This window comes from Fringilla coelebs (genome assembly GCF_963513975.1).
Source record: "Fringilla coelebs genome assembly, chromosome: 9".
NCBI classification, from domain to species: Eukaryota; Metazoa; Chordata; class Aves; order Passeriformes; family Fringillidae; genus Fringilla; species Fringilla coelebs.
The window spans coordinates 11,610,292-11,637,941 of record NC_140067.1 but is presented as its reverse complement, the minus strand read 5'-3'; the positions used below and the strand labels follow the sequence as shown (position 1 = coordinate 11,637,941).

General features: G+C 37.9%; 1 protein-coding gene across 1 annotated transcript in view; it reads right to left on the bottom strand.

Moving 5' to 3' along the window:
* The window catches only part of AK5 (adenylate kinase 5), a 76,936-nt gene extending 51,914 nt beyond the window's left edge, over positions 1-25,022 (bottom strand). The window contains exons 1-5 of the mRNA XM_084211134.1: positions 24,839-25,022; positions 23,689-23,856; positions 18,078-18,247; positions 17,845-17,958; positions 6,981-7,172 (exon numbers count right to left, since the gene is read on the bottom strand). Of these exons, the coding sequence (XP_084067260.1) occupies positions 6,981-7,172; positions 17,845-17,958; positions 18,078-18,247; positions 23,689-23,856; positions 24,839-25,007 (813 nt within the window). The 5' untranslated portion in view covers positions 25,008-25,022. The remainder of the gene's footprint in view (positions 1-6,980; positions 7,173-17,844; positions 17,959-18,077; positions 18,248-23,688; positions 23,857-24,838) is intronic.
* Positions 25,023-27,650: the final 2,628 nt, after the last annotated feature.

Below are 27,650 nucleotides of genomic sequence, written 5' to 3'. Positions count from 1 at the left end.
AGTTCTTCCTTCACAGGAAGGAGTGACAATAATTTTGACTTCAGTGTTATAGTTATGTCTTGTGAGGCTTCTTTTCCTGTTGTATTATTTAAGTAGATTACTGAATTGCAGAATGTGATATGGTGCCAACAAAGTAAACAGATAGTTGTATTCACTGGCCATTAATGAAACAAACTGCAGTACTATATAAGATGGAAAGATACATTCTAGTGCTAACCCTGGAAGTAGGAAAGATGATAACTGAGCCGAAGGATACAGAAGCATATATAGTTATAGCAAAGACAAACCACACAGGATTCACAAGAGAGTCTCTGCCAAGGATTTTAGGTTATGTCTACATGGTAAAAAGGGATGCTGTGCAAAGATGTTCATGCTAACACTAGATGATGTACCACAGTTAAAAGAAACATAAAATAGCCATATTAGTGGTTTTCTGATGTGTAAGTATTAGTGAATGTAAGGAGCAAGGATATATTACTTCAGTGAAATGCTGAGTTGACACAATAGTGGTGTTTTCCTAATTAGCAAGCATTTCATACAGTTCTTCAAAGCACTGCTTGGTAGATATTCCTTAGCTGCATTAGAAAAAATAAAAAGTCCTCCAAACAGCTATCAGAAATGCTCAAAAGGATACTCTGCAATGGGGGAAAATGCCCTAGGGGAAGGCTGTAGTTCTCACTTCCGTGCTGTCTAGTGCAGTGTGTACCCTGAGTCACACAACGGATGAGTAACTTTGCAGCTTTCTCAGTTCTCCACTAACACTGTAGCTGCAGCTAACCCTGATAAGCCTCAATAAGACTCCAGAATACCAGAGTAAGCCCATAATGTTAAAAGCATCAGACTTTCTGCGGACAATTTTGACACTTAAGTGGCTTCCGTCATTACAATACCTGAACATTCACAAATCTGAATGCATGAATCTTTAAGACACATTAAAAAATAAGAACATTTTAGGTTTCCCCTCTCTTTCAGGGTCCATCTACAGGAAAGAAGGAACAGAAGCAAATGCTCAAATAATCCCAGAATGTTACTACATTGGATTACTAGAGGCCAGTTCACTCAGTCTCATTTTGCCCTTTGAATCAAAGCTGAGAATAGTATGGCAGAAAAAACATTCAGTTGCCACTTGCATAAGGAAATAGAAATAGCTAACAACAGCTAAGGGTAGCAACTTAGATGCTGTAAGCAATGATAGATTAAGAAAATAAGGATGTTAAACACTGGGACTGTAGAGCACAAGCTATCAGATGTAGTAACATTTTTATAGGACTATGAGTGTGAGAGCTGAAAGACTGTCTTAATTCTACTGAAGTAGCAACTTTCATGAGTTAATATGCAAATTTTCTCCACCAAATGACAACAAAGTGGTTTTGTCATAAAATTATGAAGCCACTGACTGTGAACTTTTCACCAGTGGGAAAATCCACTGGTGGCAATTCGAGCTGGAAATCACTAATGGAACTTTGGGTAAGAAATTGATTTTTTATTTTTTACAGCAATGCAGGGCTGAAATGCAGCTTTGGTTTTTCAGTTGGATGTTCACAGAATCAGCTGTGGTTCAGGATAGGAAAATTTGCTTATGCATGATAAATATTCCTGATTCAATACAAAAGGTCTTCTCAGAGAAGAGATATTTTTTCCAATCTAGTTTCTTAATATATCTCATCTAAATAAGAAAAATTAATCTTCTTTAAGCATCACTTTAACTACAAGAACGAAATGAGAAGCTGCTATTCACCCAAAGGACACAGCTTAATTACCTTAAGATGAACTGTTTAAAATAACTTGAAGAATATTTAGGACATGTTATTTTAAACATCTCCTACAGTTCATTCCTCTGCATGATAACTTGGCTTAATTACTTATCTCAGTTTTAGTTTCAGATCTGTAAAAAAATAGTCTGGTAATTTTAAACATGTATCAGCTTTCACAGTGCCAGAAATGGATAAAATCTGGGATAGTATGGCTGTCAAAACCAACATTCCCTCTCTCTTTCTGGAGTTCCTAAATCAGCTTGGCCCATGCACTCATCACTGCCTAATTCTATAACCAGACTGGTCAAAGTTTTTTTCTTTTTTTTTCAAAGTCATCTGCTTCATTCAAGTCACTGGATATACAAAAGGCAGGGCAGGTTTCAAAAAGCTGATTGCTGTTTAAATTATCATACTTCCAAAGTTAGAAGAGAACACAGTATTGCCCTGATACTATTCACCTCAGCAAAGAATTTCTACCCTCAAGGTTTCTCTGCATGCTTCTATGTACACAGATGGCAAGTCTCCATCCTTGGTCATTCTCTGGCAGACATTGGTATGTCTGATATACTTGTTGACATAAATCATAACATGGGAGACTGAAAATATTTTGAAACTTGGAAGTGTTTATGGTGCACATGCTTCTATATATGCACAAATTACTCATCTATGATTCCCATATAAAATGTGCATATATTTACAAACAGTTTGTTTACACTCATTTCTAGATAAAATTCATATATGGACCTTCTTTGTATGTTCTTCAAAATCTGACAAAACAGTAGCATATAAATAGTGTTGAGATGCCATGTAAAACCTAGCAGTGATTAGAACAGGGGAAACTTGATCTCTAGTTCAGCAGTTTTACAGGAAACAGCTCCAGGTTCTTGCTCTTAGCCCAATTTTTCTGCAGAAGAGCTGTCAAATATAGAAGCGACACAAAAACCCTTAATTTTCAGTGACTTTCTGTGACTGCAAAGCTCTGGTTACTTGTTTTAGGTTTCAACTTTCCTTTCACTGCTTTGAATCACCAAAAGATGAATATGTGATAGTCCTTATTTCCCATCCCAGCTCTAATTTTCCCTCCACATGAATTTGAAAATTATTATATAGCCATATACATTCATGGAGCTAGATAAAGATTTACCATACAGTAAAACAGAAGGAGACTCCTGAATCTCAAACAAATCCTCTGGTCTCAAGGTTCCCCCAAACAGCTGCCTACATTCCTTGTTTTATTTGAAAAGGTCCTAAAACATTTAAAGTTTGCTCCAGATACTCCAGACTGTCTGGGCTCCTCTTTGCATGTCCATTGGTCATGCCCAAGAAGCCAGAAGCACTCTGAAGATTCTATGTAGTAGTCAGGTTAAAAACATGTAGAAAATTTTAATTAAAGACTGTGCTTATGGCTGCTGTATTTTTTAAAATACTGAGAGACTTCTGAAAATATTTTGTTGGCATTGGGACAATTAATAGGAAATCTCAGCTCAGTATCCTCAGAAAACAAAGCAGGTTCAAATTCCCATCTCTGGCCTGTAGGGAGAAAGGCCATGCTCAGATACCAATGAGGCTACATTTGAGGGAAACCATTCCTGCCAAGTCTGTATCACTTTGCAGCCGAGGATGCAAGATCCAGGCATCAGATGGCACGTAAATGAGATTCTGAGCCTGCAGGAGGGAGGTGAGAGCATGCGGGGGAGGTGGTGGCTAACAGTCCCTATTCCTAGCAGCACTTCAGGGAAGGAGGAGTGGGATTTTTAAAAATTTCTATTTAACAATTGTTTAATGCAAAAACTGAACGGATGCGCGCAAATATCGTCACCGAGAAAACAAAGGCATCTACTTGTCCTGTGCTCTGCCAAACCAGATTCATGTTCCTCCACTGAGGAGAAGATTCTCTGAGCTGGATTCTGGTTTGGGAGACATGCCTGGCAGAGGCTGCCATTAGGACCTGGAGAGCAGGGTGAGAGTTCCTATGAAGCCTTTCATAAGAGTTTGCTATCAGTGAGATTTGAATAGACCTTGGGAGCTTCTTAAAGGACTGCAGGACTCACATTTCTCTAGGGATGGGCTTAAAATTAAATGAAGAATGAGTAAGTGCAAGTCTTTGGAATCAGCATTCAGAAGCAAACAAATAAAAAGCCCAAACCAACATCTCAAGTTGGACAGCTGTATGATAACAGAGAAACTTTAGAAATAAACTATATCTTCAGCAGCATTTTGATAAGTCACAGCCTTTAGATAAAGTTCATGTCAATGTGCAAGTTCTATAGTACAACTCCTTTTTTTACCAAAGCAAGTGAAAAAAATTTATATAACACAGTTCCATGGGGATTTTTTCTGTGACAGTTGACAGCCATTAGGCTTGTTTGATGCTTATGAGGGCAGACAGCTAGTTCCCTCACCCTCAACTGTTTAACTTCTAAATTTGTGCTCAAAATCCATTTCCAGCTTCAGCCACTTTTTCTGGGTTCTCTTTACTTCTCTGACTAATCTGAATGTCATTTTAATGTTTTCATAAGCGTGGTAAATTCCCTAAAAGGACAAGTGGAACAATGACGATATCAGAGAAGTCCACATTGCATGGATGCCATGGGATGCCATCTTGTTCTGGCTGTTTAAATAAGGACCAGAGTTTTCTTTTAATGTTTAGTATTTTTGTCTCACTACAGCCAGTCTTTTATTTTTTCCCCTTAAATGCACACAGACTTATTAATGTAACAAGGCTGACATTGCTGCTCTAAGATTATGTAGATTCACTGTCAGTAAGGCAGACTGGACCAAATCCCGCCTCCTGTAAGAGAAACTTCTCTTGGTACGACGATGAGCTCCATAAAGTTTTTTCTGTCTAGACCAAGAGATATGTTCTACAAAGAACAGCTAAGCTCTCTGAGAGCAGTTTTAATAACTGTTGACCAAAAGATTTTTGTAACCCAGTGATCTCCTCTCCAAGAACTACATTATCTATAGTGGATTACAGTCCACATAAATTGGAGAGTTGGAAATCTCTGTCCAGAATTGAAGTTCGCTGCTAAACATTAGGGTCACCTATGTACCTACATATTCTCCCTCTTACAAATTAATCAAACTAATATCTCCCCAACACCACCAGGTAATTTGTGTGCAGTTACTGTCTAGGTAAACAATACATAATGTTTTAACATTTGTTAAAAGTTCCTGAAACAGTAAATAGTAGCATATGCATCTATTTACATACTCCCTGTCCAATATTGTGTTGTTATAGTCTTGGTAACTTCTGAATTTAAATTTGAGTTAAGTCAGGTTCTGATTTGTTAGATTACTGACAGATTGTTAAAATGAATTTTAAACACAGACTGTGTATTCATGAAAATATCACATATTTACTTCTGTTAATTATAATGAACTTTACATATCATTATTCCAAAGAGGGAGTTTTTCAGAAAGGACAGAGTTGTATTTCCCTATTTCTTAGAAGCATCGTAGGTGGGGGCCTCAGTTCTCTCCTTAAAAACAGAAATCAGGATCAAACTGTGAGAGCAGGTACATCAGGCAGAGGCTGAGAACATAAGGCATACAGAGCACCAAACAAGTACAACCTGGGTGCTGTAGCAAATTATCACAGATCAAGTGAAAAAATGGATGAAGGGGAACACTTACACCAAAGGAACCTAACTAGTAAGAGCTGAAATGAAGAATGTGGCTCCTAATTCTATTAACCAAAGTATGTTAAAAGCAGTATGAAATAACTGTCGGAGCATGAAAATGAATCTTCTTTGGGAATTTAGATTTTTATTTCTTGCTTATAAAGTGTCTAACAGTAGATTATAATTTTATATATAATGCCTGGTTATTAATAAAATTTAGTTATATTTTAGTGAATTTTTCTTTTCTTTTTTGGTTTGTTATTGATGAAGAACAACATATTTATTAAGTAGATGTATAAAATATGAGTTGTGATTCTAAAATTATAACACTCCGTAAGACAAATGGTCCTGCTTCTCTCCCCTGAGCAGAATCATGATGCTGACTAGAAGTGTCTGAGATTTACAGCTTTAAATAGCAGTGACAAGGCGCAGGTAGGGATTTAAGAAAAATGTAAATCTTTTTATTTCCTTCTAGTCAGTGTTGACCTTGTCTGACCTTGCCTCAAGGATTCACTCCTCTGGGAATTAGGCTACTGTAATTCTATTTTATGCTGTTCTAGTTCTTACACTGCTCTTATCTGCATAGTATTTCAGTGTCTTCCCAGGTTCAGCATTATTAGCAGCAGAATAAATGTTATTTTCTTTCTTTCTCCTTCTCTAGGGAAATAGCATGAATAAGTGCAATGTTTTCTGTATATGCTGTTTCCTTTGTGCTGTAATAATTTAATCTTCATATGCCATGTTGTCGCTTCCATACCCGTCACAAACATCTGCTTTCTTCAAAAAAGAAAAGAGGATATCTAAGGGAAACACTGCAATTTAAATTATCTTCAGGACTCTCAAGAAACAGAGTTAAAAAGTAGACAAAACCTCCATAAGAACAAAATCTTCTGTTTTACAGGTCCCATCACAGACATGCAGTTCTATCCTGATGCCCCACATGCTTTATGCACAAAGGCACATATTTCCTGAAGAGCTAGAAACACATTCCATAGGAGCACTTGTAAAAGCTACAGGAGCATCAAAAAAATACACCCTTCCTCAACAATAAAGAAAAACTTGCAAGAATCTTAGTTCTCTCATCCTTGAAAACCAAGTTAATCAAAATGCTTAACCCGGAACACATACTCTCTGGAGAAGCTAATGTAATAATTTCCTGGAATTTTCAGCTTGAAATTCAGAATGATGCTGAAGCACATAATTAAGGCTATTAATATTAATTGATGACTTTGCAATTAAAGATGTTTTAACCGGTCATGAGTCTGACCAGCACACAGAATTAGTCACATTTGCTGTGAGAAGCACATAGCAATGTGAACTACTTAGGGTTTCAAAGGAAAAGAAACATGCCATCTGTGCTCTCATACCACATGTGGTACCAAGTTGTGTGTGTTATTACAACCAGACACAGCCTGTAACTTAGAACACGTCAATAATTCAACTGTTGTCAATGAATTAATTGTCTCCATTAATCACTTAAGTAGGCATGCTTTTAACTTTAAACTGAATTAGACTCATCTGGCCTGTCTTAAAGCAAAAGGTACAAGAAGCCAAGTACAGCCACAACAATTAAGGTTTCAGAGATATATACTAAAGGACTTACTGTGATAATCAGCCCTTTTTCCTGGAAATATTTAACCAGTGGGATTGCATTCTGCTTGAAATTCATTAGTCTTCTTTGAGTGGCTTTCAGGTTATCATCAGGTCTCCCCTGCTGCTCAGCACGCTTCAGTAACCTTTCTTTCAGCCTTTGACTGGAACATGCCAGAAACACCACCAAATCTGGGGTACAGATCTGTGGAAAGAGCAATTCAACAAGTCTGATTAAGTTGATTATCCAGCACTAGAGGACTCGGTAATTCCATTATTATGTGAGGCTCAGATATGTTACATTTGAGTAAGTTGGAACTTGATGTCATTAATTTTCTGTAGTTTTTTTTTTTAATGGGAAGTTTGTAGGCTTAAGGAGTGGCTTGTTATGTGGAAGTTAGTCAGCTTGTTTCACCTGATATGTAAGGAAAAAGTTTAATGAAAAAATTTTACTTTGCAGCAAAAACCTTCTCTAGGCTACATTCATCATTTGCATTAGCAGAAGGCTCCCCTACCTAAATTTTTTTTGAAAGAGCAAAATATAGATATTTCATACTCTGCAGGAAAATGGATGCATCGTTTCCACCTGGAAACTCTTTAAGAAAGGTGGTATTTAAAATCCAGCAGCCACTGTGAAGCTAACTGATGGTTAGGATCAGGTGAAAAGAGACCTGTTCCAAGAGCCACAGTTTCTTATAACACTTTCTCTATTTCTCTAAATCTCTCTAAAGCTTTAGTGCACTTTTCAAGAGGTTCAGTGCCCTTGAGACAGAGGTGTTTTAATTTCCCCTATCCTTTTCTGTCTGTGTGGTGAGCACTGGTATGTGTCACACCCATCCCTCCACTGTGGTTCAGGAAGTAAAGCCTTGTAGCAATGAGATGAAGAAAAAATTTTGAACTCTAGCTCTTTCCCAGTTAAAACTTCTTTATAAGACGCTATCAATCAAACATATAAAGAAGAAATAGCTCTGGTACTTGATGGAGGAAAAGCAGTGATAGACCCACTTTCTTAGGAATACAGCTAAATGTTCACAGGCAATCTTTGGAGGTCACTGCCGCTTAGTACCTCTGGTGAAAAAAACAGAAACCTCCACTGATCCACAGAAATCTCCACACATCTGTTAAATACTTCCAAGGATGGTGACTCAATCATTTCCCTGTTCCAATGCTTGACAGTCCTTTCCAAAAAGCTATTTTTCCTAATAATCAATCTAAGCCTGCCCTGGTGAAACCTGAGACTGTTTCCTCTCACCCAAAAGTCATTCAGACACCTGAATCTGAAGGATTTTTACAATGTGGCTATAAATGTATATAAACTTCATTCATAATATTTCATTTTGTTCTTTCCTCCATCTGGTTGCTGCAAAGACATGTACCTTTCCTTAAAATTTTCACTAGCTCAGTGCTGTCTTTTAAAACATATTAGAATTCTCTGTAAGAAGCATTTAAGATGAAAACAAACAGTTCAAGTTTTTATCTGGTTACAGATTAGAAAGGATTTATTTTTTTTCATATACAAGCACAAAGTTATTTCTGATGTTTTTACTTACCCGAACAAAAAAGTTCATACTTTAATTTTAACTAAAAACCAGTGGCTTCCTATTCCAGAAAAGACATAATCTAGTTACAATGCAAACAATGGTGGATGCTCAAGACTGTTAAACAGACATTTTTCTCATTATGTTTTCTATCTGCAGAATAATTGTATCTCTGTTCAGCTTGATGCAATGTAAATTTGAAAGTCAAATTTGAGCTATACACAAGTATCCCAAAAACATCTACATGTATTCTAACTACTACGGTGTAAATAATAACTGATTTATATCTTTATGTTATCTTTATATCATTATGTTATAACTTAATTATATAGTTGTTATAATATATTGTTATTGAGGGCCAGAACGAACCAATTAATATTCTGAATGCTCTCTCTATCTAGGTGTCTCTACCCAAGGATGTTAAATTGCATCAAGACAACCATATTTCTAGGCTGAATAGTCAAAACTTCCTATGTGGACATTCTGGAAAACTAGTAATTAAGTTTAAAAAAAAAATCCCACCTAAGCTGGGTTTCTGTCATTTGAGAGAATACAACATGAAGTATGGTCTGGCCATTTTTACTATCAGGCTGAGTACAAAAAGGTTCTTAGGAAGTCAAAAGAAACCAATGCAACTTCTCCAGCCTGAGGTGGTGGTTTTTGGCCTTCACAAACGAGGTCGCTGACAGAGTAGCATATGGATATGAGGAAGCAGAAAGTGGTGACAAAGCAGAGCCATATTCAAACAGTAAAGGACAATCTGAAAAGCAGCACTAGCAAGAAAGATGGTGGCCTCTTTATCATTACAGAAAATTAAATAGGATTTAAAAGAAAATCAAATTATTTTTTACACACATTGTAGATGATTGGAGACATGAGCACACAAACTACAAAGATAATAGTTCAGGTAATTATTTATGAGTATCTATTAGATTTTGAAACAATTAACCTTATAACCTGTTTTTTAAAAATAACTTTCAGTGGGAAAGAAGCTCTCTTCTACTTCTATCACATGTACCTCAATGTCAACAAAACCAGAGTAACTTTCTCTTCCTTTTTCAGACTATTGCAAACAGAGTTATTCTGTTCATGGAATGAATTAATTATGAAAGTTAATTTTACTACCACAGAATAGCTTTAAGGCACATAATTATTCACATAAAACACTATGCAAGTAAGTTTCTGTGTTAGATTTTCATGTATTATGGACATTATTAAAAGTAGCTTGGTTAAATTAAGGTTGCTTCACTAGTAATAGAAAAATAATGAGGAATTTAGAAATTCAAAAAGCATACATTACTAAAAAAACCCAAATTATGACACAGATAGGTTCTGAAAGAAAACGCTACAGATTTCAAAGCCTGTTAGTCATGGAATGCTGTCTGATGAAAGGGAATGGCTGATGTACCTTGCAGCAGACTGAGCACAGAGACATCTCAAGTCCCTGTGTGGATATCCAGCTGATTGAAGCTTCCTAACATACATTAGGGATTATGGGATTCAGAAATTACAACTGGCAATCAGGGATCTAGTAAAGTGGAGGACAAAAGGAGTTTATACAAGTGAGTAGTTTTATTTAGTACTTCCAATTCTGTGTATCCTAATAACAGTGGCAGGAAGATGGTAAGAAATCTTCAGATGTTCCAAGCCATAGCTGGCCTCACTCTCAATGCTCAGCACCTCAGGACAGCACCTGCTCAGGCTGTGAAGTCGTACCAGACCTCCCCAAGTGCAGGGCTGGAGCTTTTGTGCACCACAAGACTTCACATACAGCATCAAATCTTACAGAGAGTGCCTAAGAGAAAGAGACCACTCATGAAATTATCAGCCCTGAAGGAAGAGGGTCTCCTGTCTCACACAAACATGAGTGCAGGTTACCACAATCAATCTCAGTTCTCTAAAGAAACTTCCCACAGGAAGGGAAGGATCCAAGTGCCACAGGTCTCCATCAGGTGTGCAAGTTCTCGTCTGCTTTTACTTTTAGTTCCCACAAACTGCACTGGCTGCAGAAGTCACTTAACTGTTTAAGAAAACAGGAAAACGCACCCTGGGCACCCTGGGCTTAATTTCTTTCTTTTTTTTTTTTTTTAATTGTAATGAGGATAATAACAAGGTATGACTTGGAAAATTAATTAATTAGGTTTAATTATCTCCTTTAGCTTTTGAAAACTGAAAGTTCTCTACAGAATTTGAGTACTGTTCTCTATTTTTTTACAACAGCAATAACACAAAAGACACTATCACAGGTACTAAGATTACCTTTTTTCTGACACTGTGGGTTTTTAATCTGAAATACACTTCACTCACAGAAATAAAATGTCAATGAAAACAATGCTTTAAAATTCGCAGTTCAAGAAACCCAGTTTCAAATGAAGTATTGTCAAAAAGATTTTTTGAAGTGTAAAAAAAAGTAATTCAAGCATATTTGAGGTAGGAAATCAAAACAGAATCTGATTACAAGATGTCTCTATGAATTCAGCTTTTACCTGCAGAATATGCATCTTTATCATCAGGAAGTAGTTGAAAACCATGTAAGAAACACAAGATGCACAAAAGGGTAACATTTGTCCTGTATGCACAGACATACAGATCTAATAGAATAATGTTATTATTTCTCCTACATGCATTTACAACCTTCAGGATACACCCTTGAAACGCTATTGATATTTCACACCTGTTTTCATGAACCACTTTGCTTCCACTTACCTCAACTGTATTTGCCCGCAAGACATGCTTATAAACACTTCTAGCTGCAATGAATATATGGACATCTGGGATTACTTCTCCAGAAACATACCTATTCTCCTATGTAAATATGAGTATAAATTGCTTTTTTTTCTAACAAAAGAGAAGAGTTTTTATGACTCACTTGAAAATAAACCCATTTTTCAAACTCACAACTATTTTTGAGTGTTATGGCTAGGGAATAAGTTTTGTTCTGAGACTCAGCTTGTAGAAAAGTTGTACAGAACCAACATAGACAGCTGGATTCCATCATGCTGATTTCCCCCAGTACACACATCCTGTGCTCAAAGCAGAGGGCTTTATTCATGTCCAGGAATGCATGTGAGGTAGCACTGTGGGGCTCAGGGAAGGGAATTTGACTACTTACTAACTGGAACTCAGCTGAAGGGAAAATCTTTGCCTATGGGAACAGACAGGTTTCTGGTTATTCATTTTAAATGAGATGAAGAGCATATGGCATAAACTCAGAATAAAACTGGTGGGTACATCCTCTCATTTTTTAGAATCATATTTACTAGTAAGTAAATCCTACTCTCTTTGAGTCTGAATCTCCTTCCTAAACTGGAACCAGGAGTAAATTGAGAGTAATTCTATGCAAGTTGATGGTGTTATTGACATTAAGCAGTATAAGTGGAAAGATGCTCTCTTTTCTCCAGGGATATTTTCTACATCTCCTCTTGTTAGTGAGAATAGTGTGGTTGTTTGCTAGAAATTAGATGATTACGCTCTCTCTCATTATTCCTTGTTAGGCAAAAGATGAAAATGCTCTGTTTCTTAATTCCTGGTATGTTCTACTAGATACTCCTGAGAAAACTGACAGCTCATGAACAATTGCTATTAATTTAACAGTGCATTTTTTTTCTTGTTGGTAAAGGTTACTAGCAAGCTGGTTTATGTCCTCTGTATGTGTGCTCTCCCTCGTAATTACTTATTTGCTTTTTATAGTTCCATCTTTGCTGGGTTATTAGACTGTTTGCATAGTTTTTTCTTGGTTTAGAAATGCAAAATCATGAGTCGTGTTGTCAAATAATGAATCCTGCTGATAGAATCTGTTTCTGGTAGCTTCTTTTGAACCATATTCATACTGCCCAGAAAATAAAATTCTAGCAAATTGCCTAGAGCATGTAATTAGGCAGACTGGTGTCTTTGGGAACAAGTGATTTAGCTTTTCACCTGCGTCAGGCAGCTAACTAATAAAAATCCCTATCTGTTAACAGAAATGCTAGCGATACTAAGAAAGGACTCTGAAGCAGACCTCTGCTTCAGAACTGCTCAGCAGGCACCTCCATCCACTCTGAACTCAGAGCATAGGTCCTGTCCTGAGGACCAGCAATGGATGAGCTCTCCTTTGTCCACTCTGACTGGCAGAGAAGAGCCCTTGCCCAGAAAATCTGGAAACCCAAGGCCTAGGGTTGCTTACCCAGCAGAAAATTGAACCACTGCTTGTCTTTCTCTGGAGAGTGCTCCAGCTTCCAGGGGAGAAGAGGAGAATGGCAAGACCATTCCACAGGCCTCCTGGTCAGGCTTGGCTTAAAGAGAGCAGTGTAACATTCACAGGGAAAAGACCGTGAACAAAGAAACCACAGCAAAGCAGACTGCTCCTCACACAGATCTCTGGGTACATATTCAGTAGGGGATTATACCTGGATCAGTGAAGTAGAGATCAGGGAGAAGGGAGATAGAAGTTTAGGGGGAGAAGAAATAAAGAAAACACATTTGCCATGGTACAGAAAAAATATCTTTACCAGAACAAAAACCTATTGCAAAAAATGGTCCTTTCCCCTTTAGAAGGTCCTTTCCCCTTAAGAAGCTTCTCAACAAGGTTGCATCCACCTCCCTGGTTGCTCTGGAGGCCACACTCTTGGCCAGGAACAGCAGGAGAAGCTTTTTGCAGAGCTGGAACTTGGCAGTCAGACCCTCAGGCAGCTGCCACACAGACCTGTGTCAAACCTGGAGGGCACTGAAGGCATTGCTTCTGCCTGGAGGTCTAAGTGTCAGCCTTGGAGGGACAGGACTGCTCTCCTCAGCCTCTGAATGTACCCAGGCATTTCTCACCATGTTATATTGTGCCACCTACACAGTTAGTTCTACTTTATCACAATTATTCTCATAATAATTTTCCTAAGGAATATACCTGAGACTTAAAAATTAACTCAGATTACAGCCAAGATGAGTAGTTATTCATTGGAGGTATATGCATTTATGAATATTCCTAAGAGCATTTTAAACAAAGAATTGGATAAAATTTATTGCCTCTATTTATTATTTAAATTAAGATTTTACTCAAATATAGTCTTGTCACCTTGGCCATATAAGACAAAACATATTTTTAAAAATAATTTCTAAAAAAATAGATTTTCTCTTTTATCAAGCAATTGAATTACATTCATTAATGAACATCCATTGATTCTAATACCTGTTCTAAATTTATTTCACTATTAACAAAAATTACAGTGAGTATATTTTAAGCAAACTACATCTGTACTTACTCTATTGACGCTAACAAAGAAGGAAGTTACATATGAGTGACTGGAAGTAATGGGAAGAAACAAACCAAAGCAATAATTGAAATTAACTGTAAAATACAGTCAATTGTTTCTCCTGGGAAGGATAAAAACCACGTGAGAGATTACACAGAAAGTCAAACTCCAATTTCTTCACAAGCCATTGGAGTAGAATGTCAGAGGCATTTTATTGCAGAATTGCAGGACAGGAAGATATTTAACATGCTTCAGCATGCTGGGACTGCAGGTGACAGGTTAATGCTAAATAAACCATTTTCTCCTTGGCATTTTCAAGCATGTCCTTGAAACCTAAACACCTTTCTGCTATTTACACTCAGCAGAGATCATGGATGCCTATGAAATTTGTGGTTTAGGACAGCTCTATGCCTAGGCTCAAACTGAAAACCTAAATACATCAGTATTAAATCTATGCAGAAGGAGTTCAAACTGAGAAATATATAGAAATTATCATATATTTAAAAGAAATAAGTAAAATGGAAGTCCTGCTTGGTTTTAAGACATTAAAATTCATGTTTTCATTTTTTCCCTACAACTGTGACTGCTTAGACCTTCACAGCTTTATTAAAAGTACCCCTATCAAAAGTATTGGCAGTATCAACTCTGCTCTTTGGAAATAAGAAATGAGAGGGTCAGGACTTGGCAACAATCCCAGACTTCCAACAAGAGGAATTTAGTTATTAAACTCAGTTTTCAAAGAGAAAAATACAGGACTTACTTCAACTTGGCTAAAAAGTTCAAAGAAAACTGAGATAAACTCAAAGAATGCTGCAGTGCTCAAGGCTGAGTTCTTCCAGGCTGCAGGAAGGCTGCAAGGAGTAGCTGAGCATTAAGAAATGGAGCTGGTGTAAGTGACCAGAATGGCCAATGTGCTGCTGGCTGCTGAGCAGCGCTGAAACTCTGAAAGCATCACTGATGCCATCTTAAAAACTTTGCTGCTCAAAAAACATGGATGACAAGAACAGTGTTATTAACAAAACTCAATAGAAAAGAAGGGGAGAAAAGCTTAAATTCAAATACAAAATTCCTCTGATGTGTAAAGTGCTTTCTAATGCACTTATTCCAGACCGACATTACTGCATGGAAGCAGTGTTTGTTACTTCTGGTTTCTAGATCTGAGCAGAAAGAGAAATACTGTGTGTGCTGCAAATGAAACATTGCTTTATTTTAGGCACTTTAGTCACTGAGATGCAACGTGTTTTAATACAATTCTGCCTAGCAACATGTTGAGAACTTACTGTCCACATGAGAGTCTGGCAACATAATAAGGAAGAAATCATCATCTTTTAGCTATACCTATGTATGGGAATGTTAGCATAAGTTGGTTTGCTTTGAGTAGTTTACTAAAAATAACATTTTTTTCCCAGAGAAAAGTTCAGCTTCTGGATTAGTCAAAGGGATAAAAATGTGCTGGTAGTACCAAGAGCAATTGCAAGCGAAGTTTAACAAGCAGTTGTTATCATGTGCATTTCTATAACAGAACGTTATGCAGGACAGGAACTGTAACTACAGCTCACATATATGTATCTATTTGATTTTTCCACAAAATGAAGAGATTATGAACGCCCAGTGTCAAGTTTTATTAACAGCTCTGTGAGCCATAAGACGGAAGGAAATAATTTAGCATAAATTATTTGTTACATTAAAGACGACCACAAACACAGCAGAGTTAAATTTTACATGTACTTTCAAGAGAAACCAGGCGCCTCAGTTGTCCTTTTCCTTTTCTGCTACCCCCCACCATTCATTTTTGGTATTACTACCTATATTCTTGGAGTTTGTGTAAACAATGGTAAAGAATTCATATGTGTCACATAAATTTTTCTGCTGTTTTCAGGTACATAAGCATTTCAGACATAAAGGTCTCAAAGGAACCATCTGTAGGAATAAGTATTTGCTGATGACAAAGCTAGTGATAGCAATAAGAATTAATTCTTTTTCAAACCTTCTTACGAACAGATCTCAGCATTCTACGAGGAATGTCTTTGTAAGAATGTGGCAATTTGCATTTTGTGGGATTTCACCATTTTCTTCAAAGGATGTTCCATTTCTTAGGAGATCTAATTAAAATTGTCTTACTAGTAAATCAAAACTTTCTTTGCTGAAATTTCAACTAATTATTTCCCACTTTGTCACTTTTGGCTAATAAGAACAATTCTCTTCTACACGGTGCTAGAAAGAAAGCTGCAACATTTCTCAGCTGCGGAAAACCCCCTGCTATCTCTAATTGCAGACCTAGACAAATTATCACAACAGTTAATTACTGAATTCTCCACAACTCAATTGCACTTCCTATTGAGGAACCTCTGAGTGCCTGGAAAATGTTTGCATTCTTCATGTAAATTACCTGACGTGCCATGGGTGACTGTGAGCCTGTGAAGGATGATCAGTACCATAACTGCTGACAGTCCCTTTTCCTTAACACAAAACCTTCCTACCAAGGTGTATAGCATCAGGGCTTACTAAACAGAGAATTTTAAAGAGTATATTTTATTTCTTTAAAATATAAATCCAAGATAAAGCACTGAATTTATCTCACTGGAGATGTTGATATAGGATTAAATGTTGAAATATGTATAGCTTTTTATTTATTTCCATGGCCTCACATATGTTCATATTACAGGTCAATTGCAAAGGAAGATGAAAATGGGGGAGTCTGCACAGACAGCCTATGCTCCTATAAAAGGCCTGGAATTCTTTCTTTCCTGTATTTTTTTAAGAACAGGTAAGATTGAAAGGTGTCTCTATATGAATTGCTCCTGGATTTTTTGAAAGACTTAGTGGTTTCTCTTTCAGGTAGAATCAGGCCTTGAGGGGTCTGATTTACAAATCCCAATTGGCTGAGAATGAAGGAACTCTCTGTGACTATAATCAAGTGTTATTTAACTGGTTTTCCTTTCCTTAATCTGAGCCTAGGATAACTTAATTCCTGTCACTTCCTCCAGTTTCATATCCCCCATTCTTTCATCAAAAATAACATCAGCAAAAAATTATACCACCAAGAAATGCTTTTTACACTGTCACACTGGACAAAAAAAATGACACAAGGAAATGATCATTAAGTCTACATTTCTGCTGTTTAACTTCTAAAATAGTCAATCTTCCCTTTTGTTAATTATAAGGAGATAGAGCTGGCAGTCACTGTTATTTCCTGTAATAACTATTTTGTCTGTTTCCTTTAATTTCCTCAATTCAGTTTTCTAAATTTTGCCCAGAATAATACCTTATAAAGCACATTAATGAAATGCCTCATTAGCGGCTTTGTTTTGTTACTTCTGCCTTGGTAATGCCACTAAGAATTCTAAGTACAGAAACAGCAGTAGACCAGTAATTGTGCAAGACTGAAACATTCTGCATGTAGGAACTCTAAGAATTTAGCTCTGAAACTGTAACCTCTTCTTGTGACCATAACTGTTATGTTAGCAGCACTTGATCAGAAAATGACATCAGCTGTTTGTTTTTCCACTGAATTAAAGTATTTTTAGATTAGTTTAAAATACACATGTGAAAACAACATGTCAGTAGTACTCAGGAATACAGTTTTAGCTGACTAAACCTTGGAATTGTAGTTTAAAATGACCACAATGACCTTATTTTCTTTAAAAAAGCACGCTTTCTGTTTTTTTTAATTCATCATTTCAATGCCCTGTAATAAACTTGACACTTAAAGCACTGTGCAGACATGCAGTGCTTTAAGTGTGTTTCTCTAAATGGAGATTATGTTGAACAAATAGATATGGAAATATAATATTTTCCCACTTCCTAAATCATTAAGGTACAGAAAATATTCACTGTTAGATTTCATGTGTTTTTCTTCTTCATCTTGAGAGGACTTTCATTACAAGACAAGAGGCTTGGATTCTTGGTTGTATTATCACATTGTCTTTTTACAAAATAGTCTGTCTTTAGACAACAGGACATAATATAACATAAATCTTTTGTCAACCTGTAATTATGTACTTCCAAAGATTTCAAGAGCAATGCTTTTTCTTGGAATCTGACCAATTATTTCAACAAACTTAGCAGTTGTAGAGATGTGTAAGATATTTTAAGAATAAAAACAATCTCTTACTTGGTCCTCAAAGGAGATTGCCTGGGCAACGTCTCTGGGAAATCCATCAATCACTATCCCCTCTTCATCAGGGATCTGCATTAATCTCTGCTTTATCTCAGTTATGGTTGTTTCCTTTCACAGAGAAAATAAGTTAGTTATTTAATATCGTAAAGGAAGTGTTCTTGATGGTGCGCATTACTACAAGATGTATTAACCCTTGAAAGTAAATATGAACATAGGAGACACTGTACCTGAGGAGCCAGTTCTCCAGTAGTAATTATTTTGGCAATCAGGCTCCATTTTCTATTGCTGCTTGTGCTGTGGATTTTCTTCCTTAACAGTTCACCAACTGATATGTAGTTAAATCCATAACGTTCTGCTATTTTCAGACTCTGTGTCCCTTTACCACTTCCCGGGCCACCTAGTGTGAATCATAAGCAAAACATTAAATTAACCTTTCATCAAAAGTACCCAATCACAGGTGAAATCTTTGCTATTGGCACCAATTTTCCAAGCATTATTAGAGTAAATCTCACAATGGCATGACCTGTTACCAACCATGTGTTTCATCTACTGGATCATAAGCATAACAGTTTGCAAAGTGAAATTTTAAAAAAGAATTCAAATCCACTTGCAAAATAAAACTAAGTCCTCTCTGAGGTTGACCTCATTCTAAAGCTATTCCTGGAATGGAGCTTTTCTTGATCCACAGTAGAGAAGCAGACAAATGAACTATTCCCTTCTTAAACTCTATGAATCCAGAGATAAAGCCAGATAGTCTTAAGTGCGTTCATGTCAGAAAGAATCATACTTGGTTAAATAAGCCAATTAAATCAAGGAACTAGTCATGAAATGGAACTAATAAAATCTGCTCCTAAATATGCTTGCAAGAGCTTCTGAGGTTTCCTTATTTTAAAATAAAAAAAATATTAAATAATCATCTGAGATGTTTCCATAGTGATTTGGTATAAGGACTTTTATTGAACCATGCAATACCAGCTTTTGGTATTGATGCTTGAAGCATCTGACAGAGAAGAAATTAGGTTCAGCTTGCTAGACAACTTGAAGAATAAAGAGACCCTTCAATATACACAGCCCAGGCTGAAAGGGTATCAAAATCACTTAAAACAGCTACATTACATAGCAGAGAAAGCTGCAGGGAAGGTGACCTGGACAGCAGCAGCAAGAATGCATGTAAAACAATCAGAACATGTCTGAACTAAAAGAACATGTTGTGATGAGCAAGGAATCTGGAATCCAATATTTAAAACTAAGAAATTGTTTTCATAAAAATAAATATTTATGTGTAGAAAAATGTATCATACTGAAGAGTATAACAAAGCAAACCAAAACCAAATGTTTTTGATAATAATTACCAATCCTAAATAGCTATAGTTTGGGGGATTCCTTGTGACAACATTGTTTAATTTAAACAGAAAAAGAATCAAGATTTATTAAAAATATACATTTTTTTTGAATTTAAAAAATACAGCAATGCAATGAAAGTTAATCTGAATACACTGAGCTTCTTGTTAGTAATCATGTAACTGTTTTTATATTATCTGTATTATTTCCATAAGCAGCTTTTAAGAATTTTTATAATCAATATAGCTCTGGTTGCAGGGTAATCTTTACAGTCTTGGTACACGTATGCGTAGGGCACTCTCTGTAACCAGACTCCAAGCTGTACCCCAATATCATTGTCACACAGCTTTCAGTGTCACCAGCAGTCACTTGGAGCTCTCTGTGCCCCAATGCTGTGATGCTGATGCTGCACCTGCCCTTTGGAACAAAGACCAGGAGCTATTTCAAGAGTGCACAGAGAATTGTGCCTGTTGTTATCATGTTCCCATACCCTGCCCAAAGCTTAGTTATGCCCCGGAGGAAAAAAAACAGTTTTATCATTATCCACTTAGTTTAAATAATGTTTCTACAAGCATTTATCTGTAACATCCAACTAGACAACACAGCTAGAGATGTTTATAAAACACACATATAAAAAAATTAAAGAAAAACTGTATCTTATACAGCAATATCACAACTGAAAAATCTTTTTCTCTCATTCAGTTCACTTGGTGTTTCTGTTGTAAAAAGACATAAGTTTCTCTCTTCTTTCAGCAGACTACAGCTACTGAGGTTCTGCAGCTATTCTTCCATCTCAGTAATTCCAGATGATCTAGGTGGGCTTAGTTTTTCAGCTTGGACTCTCTCTTTCATAGACAGCTTAGCTATCTATCCTCTTTGTTACAATAAAGAATGTTCCCCTTCTGTAGGTACACAAGCATCTGATACAGTAGGAATCATCTCCACTGAAGTGACTATAAAGCACTTCTGCTCCAGTTCCCCCTGCTCCCTTTCATGCTCAGCCTTTCCCATGAAAAATGCATTTCACTGAACCTTACAAGTTTGAAACAGACTATGTTGCACCCAGCAACAATAAAAATGCAAAACATAGGTAATACGCAGAAAATTTAAAAATCGGAAACAAGGAAAATAGTGCTCGTGTTCCAACACAGATCAGTCTGTAATAGTATAAAATAGCTGAAAAGAACATGTTTGAAACAAGTAGATAGAGTTCACTCTTCTGTTAGGGAGAGCTTTGCTTTGCCAGTAAAGAGAAACCAAAAAATAAAACAAAACAAAAAAAAAGTGTAGCTCAGCACTTGTGTTCTTTCAATCTGAATTGCAATCAGAAGATAGCTAATAAAGTGTTTGGTTTAATATTAATAAACTTCCAACACATTTTGTTTTTATCAATCCAAACACATCCCAAACACATAATCCAAATCAATCCAAACGCATTATATGAAGATGGTATTATCTGTTTACAATCTGAGGGGAAACATTCAGGTAACAAAATAAGGGAAAAGTGATAGGACAAAATTACTTCCCACAGCAGATCATAATTTATCATACGATATATTCATTCTTAACTCTTTGATAAATCACACTGACAAACTGTTTACAAGAAAAAAAAAATCAAATCCCTTTTGTTTTTTGTTCTTTTTACTTACTCTGAGATTGGTTACTCAAGGAAAGTATTATTATTTTACATATTTCTAGGAGATGTCTAGACTAGGGAACGCTTGTTGCATCTAAAATTATGTTTCCTAACAGGTTTCAAGTAAAGATTTGTGTGCCCAAAAAGTGTTATTAAAGCAATTGTTTTTATCTAATTTTGCTTATTATTTCAAATTTGCATATATTGTTGTAAATTCAGAATTAATTCAACTAATAATAAAATTTCTGAAAATACTTCTTACTTTAAAATCTGACTGTGGACTAAATTTAACAAATCAATAGGCAGCTGCCTGCTGACAGCATTTTATTTGATCTAGCCCTTACACTTTGATCTCAAAAGGAAGGTGTATTCTTTTAATATTAAGTAATATATTGAAGAAATTAAAAACATACTCAACTAAGGTGCTAATGACACCAGATAATTAATATTTTAAGATCTCTAAATTCAAGCTATATTAACAGTACAAATTTGTTTTTTAAAAGTATGTTAGGAAGCACATTTTTAAATACAATCTCATTTACTAGAGTTATAATGCCTTAGAAACTTAATATTTCCATTGTTTCAAATTAGTGCCCTCCTGGTTGGTTCCATCTGATTTTTCTAAAATCCAGTCATATCCTCATATCCTCATATAGTAGCTTTATAGCTTTATCTTTCACCAGAGGTTTCTTCCACAAACCCAGAAAAAGAACAAAGCCCTCACCTTTATAAGTGAGTTCTCTTCAGCCCTGGAGCTACCTGGTTCATTATAAGGATGATAGATTTCATAAAGCAAAGAAGTTGTAAAAACCTTTATGGAAGCATTAAAAAGATCTTGGGCTAATGCATTAATAAAGAAAAGTTCACCGACTATTCGAAGGAGAAGACAGGTCTTTAAGACAGGTCTTTAACTTCATTTCTGTCCCTGACAGTGTCTGGGACCAGCACCACCTGAGCAAGGCAGGATGATTAGTTATCTCTAATTAGACAGAAATACATTACTTCAGTGAATTTTTTTTTGTTGGCATTATATGCAAACTGAAAATATGCAACACATTTTTTGTGTGCAATATCTCCTCAAATGAACAGCATAGTTTTGGGGTTTTTTCTCTTTTATTCAGTTACTCTTTCCAACATGTGTTTTTATGTGCTTTCCCAATAGAAAGCGGAATTTGGGAGAAATTGTCTTGATACTGTACAAAAATGGACAATAGCTGCTAAGCTACATAGAGTATTGCGCTTCTATCAGATCACACTGTAATAGATTCAGAGAAACTCAGTGGGAATATAAACCTGAAATAGCCTTTGTGGAATGTTTACAACGTTCCCTATATAAATGGGAGAAAAGAAAAGCTCTGTAAAATCCATGGTCTGTTCACTGCACGCTGGTGTTCAAGGATTTCACTTCAAATACATCCGCACTCAGTTCCAGAGGTGAAAGCCAATCTCTCTTTATCTCACTTAAATCAAACCTTCATTCATCACTCTACTGCAATTGAGCTACATAGATTTCAATGCATTAAGAGCCTTCTGTGGTCATTGAAAAGGAGCCAGTTATTCTCCTTTATCAAAAGGAAGGGTAGCTAATTAATTAAGATGAAAGAAAGGTATGTGTTATTTCTCCACCTAATTGCAATCTTCACATTTCAGCAATACATAGAGAGATTTGCATGTTGAAATCTGTAATCCTGAAACAAAAGATTAAGAAAATTCAACGCCTTGAGCAATTGCTTTGGCATACCACAGATACTTAAAAAAATGTCTGATCTTCTGTTTCCAATCTATTCCAATATCTTGTTTCTGAGAGCTGCTGGATGCAGAGCCTAGAGGACATGCTGTTCCTAGAGTTTCCACTCTGTAGTACAGAGAAGACATTTCTGTTCCCTTTTATTATACTACATATATTCTCTGTTATGGAAGCAGTATGTCTCTTTATTATGAATAAAGCTTTACACACTAAAAATGTAATTCTCCATCACTGGGCACCTGTGCTGTAACTCTTGCAGCCATCCAGAGACTCAGATAATTAGGCCTGGGGTAACATTTCTAAAGACAACTACCTAGCTGAGAAGGAAACTGATGCAAAGGACTTGAATTCAAACAGGAAAAAATAATGATTTACACTTAACCTGCAGCTATTTTTAAATAACCTATGCTTGTCTGAGGCTGGAAAGTATGAGCTGCTTAGAAAGAACACTAAACAGCTCACAAGAGAGAACTTTGGGAGAGAGCACAATTAACTAATGTGAACTGAGTGCTGACTCTCTGTGAAGCTGGAACAGGACTCATTCGCCAAATGAACCTGAGGGTTAATTTACCAATGCAATGAACTAGTGACAGCGTCACTCCAACTGGACATACCAATCATTTGACAAGGGTCTAAGTAGAGAGGACAACAGTTCTCTATCACCTTTTTGAGCTGGTTTACACAACATTTTAAAATACCCCATTTTTGTGAACAGCTTTGAGTATATCTGAGTGTCTTAGTTCAATCCCAAGCTTGTTTTGGAAGAGCACTTTGATTCACATGGTGCTGCTGCCTTGAAATGCATAAACCAGGTCTAGATAAGATGAAATCAAACTGGCAGATGTGCTTATAAGCAAATCATGAGCTCTCCAGCTGCTGAGGCATCCAGTTTACAGAACACGAGTGCAGGTGCTTGCTGCGACCCCTAAAATTCTTACAGTTGGAATGCCATGTCCAGCACTAACAATTTCACATTCCTGATTGGCCTACACCACTTGCTACAGCAGATGGAAAAAATGTATTTAAATTAATATAAGCATTCAATGTATTTGCAGTACAAATCAAAAGGCAAAGCAGCAGTGATAAAATCTTGTCAAAATGACTGCCTTCATACCAATGACAAGGATAATTTTTGGTCGAGGTCTTGCAGGGTCAAAGACATCGTACTCCTCAATTAGCTCAGCAGTTTCAGAAAGGTCAGTGTCACTTTCTATGGAAAACTGTTGGATCGGAGGCAGTCGGTCGTAGCGTCGGTAGGGGAAGTTGGAGTTATCAGGCATCACTGTAAAATAGTAAGATAAACTGGGAATTGTGGAAATAAGCAGAAAACTCAAAATCTGTTTTGTACACAGATTAAGTAAGTATCATACATAAAGTATAAATATCTCATAATTGTACATTGTGTTTGCTGTTGCTATATTAAATATTTTTGGCCTCTAATTAACTGATATATTAAATCACAACGACTCAGAGGCAGATTTCTCTGGTGTATGTTTTCAAGCACATCAGGTTTTTTATGAACATCTCCCATAGCACCCAGAGTTCAGCAGGGGCCTTTAAGAAGAAAACCTTTATATTGTGCAGATAACCTCTACTATTAAGCAGGACTCTTTTAGTGATACGTGTTGTACACAGAGATAGAGACAGTATTCTTGCTGATTATCTTCATGAAATGTTGGATGGCAAGGAAAAATAACTATGGCAACTGAAAGACGAGCTAATTACTCTTTGTTAACATTACAAATAAAATAATTACAGGTATTGGTATGACATCTGCTTAGATTTTATGAGATGCACTTTTTTCTAAGAATTTATAATTTATATTTTATTTAGTGAATTAGCATACGGCTCCAATGTAAACTAGAAAAACACGTGATGTAACTGCACTGAAGTTGGTGTGTATGTCGTCCATAAGGACCAACTGAAAACACAAGCCAAGTTCACTGTGTCATATTGGCCCCATCTTTGCAAATGTTTTCGGTAGGATACAAGAAATCCCTCCACTGATGCGTTAAACATTTACTCAGCAAACATCCATCATTTGGCTGGAAAGTGATCACAATTTCCTCTCCTGCCTAGCATCCATTACGGCAAGAGAAAAACAAGTGCCAAAAAGGAAGGAAACAGAATTCTTGACTCCTTTGCCTACAGATAATCAGAATGAGGCATAATCAGCTACAGAAGTATAGATAAAATAATTTGGTAGTGGATGCAAAACCACATACAGTTGAAGAAATAGAATAATTTTAAAATTTATACATTACCATTCCTGAAAAAAGACCTCCGGGATTGTCCTCCATTGAGTGGAGGCAGGGTCTTCTTTTCTGGGCTGACAAAAGTGTCCCATTTCACTTTTTCTGGCCCTCCAAGCTCTTTTACTTTCTGCAAACAGCTTTCCAAATATTCAATTGGGTCATCGGGTTTGTAACACATTAATCCATTCAACAGACTCTGAAATGTAAGATCAGAAATACAGACTATAATGATAGATGCCAGGGAAAACCAAGCACCTTTACTTCGTCTTTTACTTTGCACACAGAAACACCACATCCCTTGATATTCAGACTCTCTCTTGCAATTCAATGCGTAAAAGTGAGGCCTGCAAAAAATCAAATTATTTTGGTTTGCCAATGTCATAAAAATTACTAGGAAAGGAAGCTCATGGCTATGTCTTTATAGTGTCTCTTTGCACTAAAATAAAACCCAAAAATACCAAAAAATTCCTCTGTATTTTTCTTAGAACTGTCACGGGCAAGTATACACAGACCAATGTACAAGCTAGAGAGCCCCAAAATTTACATATCCTTTGTAGTCTTTGACATCACTAAAATGTATCTTTTCCTTAAAGACCACTGCACCCACAAGCATCTCATCCATATTCTTGTCAACACACAAGCAATGAAAAGAGGACTTTTAAAAATCACAAGAAATATTCAAATATCACCTTGATCTGTATTGGGAAAAATACCCCACAACCCCAAAATTCATAGGTGCTTTCTGATTTAATTGATCACAGATTTCAAGCCATTAGACATCCCCTTTCTACAGTATTAATTCTTCACTTATTTTACTCATGAGCATTGGTGGGGGGGTGTGAAAGAAAAACTGCCAGGTCCTCTTCTGACACATCTCCTTGACAAAGTGATACATAAGTCATCATCTCACCTCTGCACGAGACTGCTGCATCCAACCTTCCCTTAACAATGCATGTCTTTCAGGATGATTTCTGTTCTTTTTGCTTTTTCTAATTTTTGTGTGAATACACTAGAGGGTCATAGTTGGTATTAACAGTAAACATAAATAGCTCCAATTCAGGATTTGATCAGTTATTATCTACAGTTTATACAGTAACTGGTATTTACACACATTTGAGCTTATAAAATAAGATACAATTTCTATGAACCTCTGCCCTTACTATAGTACTGAACTGATCACAGCAACTAACAGTGTATTTTTGCAGAAGATATGCGCCCATTTTTTAAAATTACTAGCTCAAGCTTTGAGCCTCAACAGAAAACCAGTTTTGTCTGCATCTGTTGTTAAACCATCCACATTGTGTGTAATTAAAACATTAGCATTCGCCGTGTCCTGCAATTTTCAAAAATATAGAAAAACATACAGATTCAGTACAGACAAGGCAAAATACATATTTGTGTATGTTATATGCAGATGACAGGATGTCTGATCCGGGAGGGAAAAAAATCCACATTGTACAGAGAAGTAATTATCAGCCATTAGCAGCAGGTAACTTGAAGGGAGCTGAACAACACCTCACTAAACATTTGCGGCTCTTTTGTTCCCCCGACCGATGACAGATGCCCCTCGCCCGCATTCCTCGGCGCTTCTTTGCCCTGCGGACGCCCAAGTTCGCTCCCCGCCGGTGGCGGAGGGCGGGCGGCCGCGGCGGGCGGAGGGGCGCGGCCGCGGGGGCTCCGCGGGGGGCGGCGGGCAGCGCTGCCCCGGCCCCGCGCCGCCAGCGCCCACCCGGCCCGGGCTGGCGGGCGGCGCTCCGCGGCGCCGCTGCCCGCGCAAGCTACGCGAGCCTCCGCCTGCTCCGTCCTTCTAGCCACCTTCAGCCCTGCCCGCCGCCGGGTCCCAGCGCGGAGCATCCCCCGACGGGGCGGAATCGCCTCCCCCCTGCGCCTCGCCTACCTCGAAAAGCTGCGGGATCTCCCTGCGGGCCAGATACTCCTTCGCCTCGCCGGCGCTCATTCCGCCAGCCGGGGCCGGGGGCGCCGGCGGGGCGGGTGGGCAGCCCGAGCCCCGCGCTCGGCTCGGCGCGGCGGTGCAATGCGGGAGCCTCTGCGAGGCTTCCGCAGGCGGAGGGAGGCAGGAGGGAGGCAGCCGCCCGCCTCCCCGTGCCCTCTGCTCGGAGGGAGCGAGAGAGAGCACGTTTTCCCCCGGCGGGGAGCGAGAGCGTGCGCAGGCTGCCGGGGAAAGTTTCGGGGGGTGCCTGCGGTGAGGCGCCGAGCGGAGGCGGTGAGGGGCTGTGCCTGGCGCCGAGCCGCGGGCAGGCTGCCCCGGCAGCGAGCGGACCCGCTCCCCCGGCTGCGCGGGGAGCGGCGGCGCGAAGGGCTGGGCACCGGGGGAGCGCAGGGGTGCTGGAAGCCTCCCGCTGTAACGCGGTCCCTGCCCTTGGCACGGTGTTCGGGCGTCTCGAGGAGCGAGACGTTTCATACACTTTGGGCTGGCAAAAAGCCACGAACTACGATCAGTCATGAGCATCTGTGATCGGCGAGTCACAGGAAGAGATCTGAAATGATCTCTGGTCTAGCCTTCTGCTCGAGGCAAGGACAGCTCTTGAGGTCAGACCGGGTTGCCCTGGGCTTTATTCAGTCTCATCTTGCAAAACCTTCCAAGGGTGGCAACTGCAGAGCCTTTCTGGGCAGCCCATGCTTGTCTGGCCTCGACATGAAGAAGGGTTTTCTTCTATTCAGTTATCACCTCCCATGTCTCATTTTGTTCCTTGCCCACCATTGTGAAGAGCCCGGCTCTATTTTCATGATGGTCTCCTGTCCAGCCTTGGAGAGCTGCTATTATGTACCTCTAAGCCTGCCACAAGGCTGAACAAGCCCA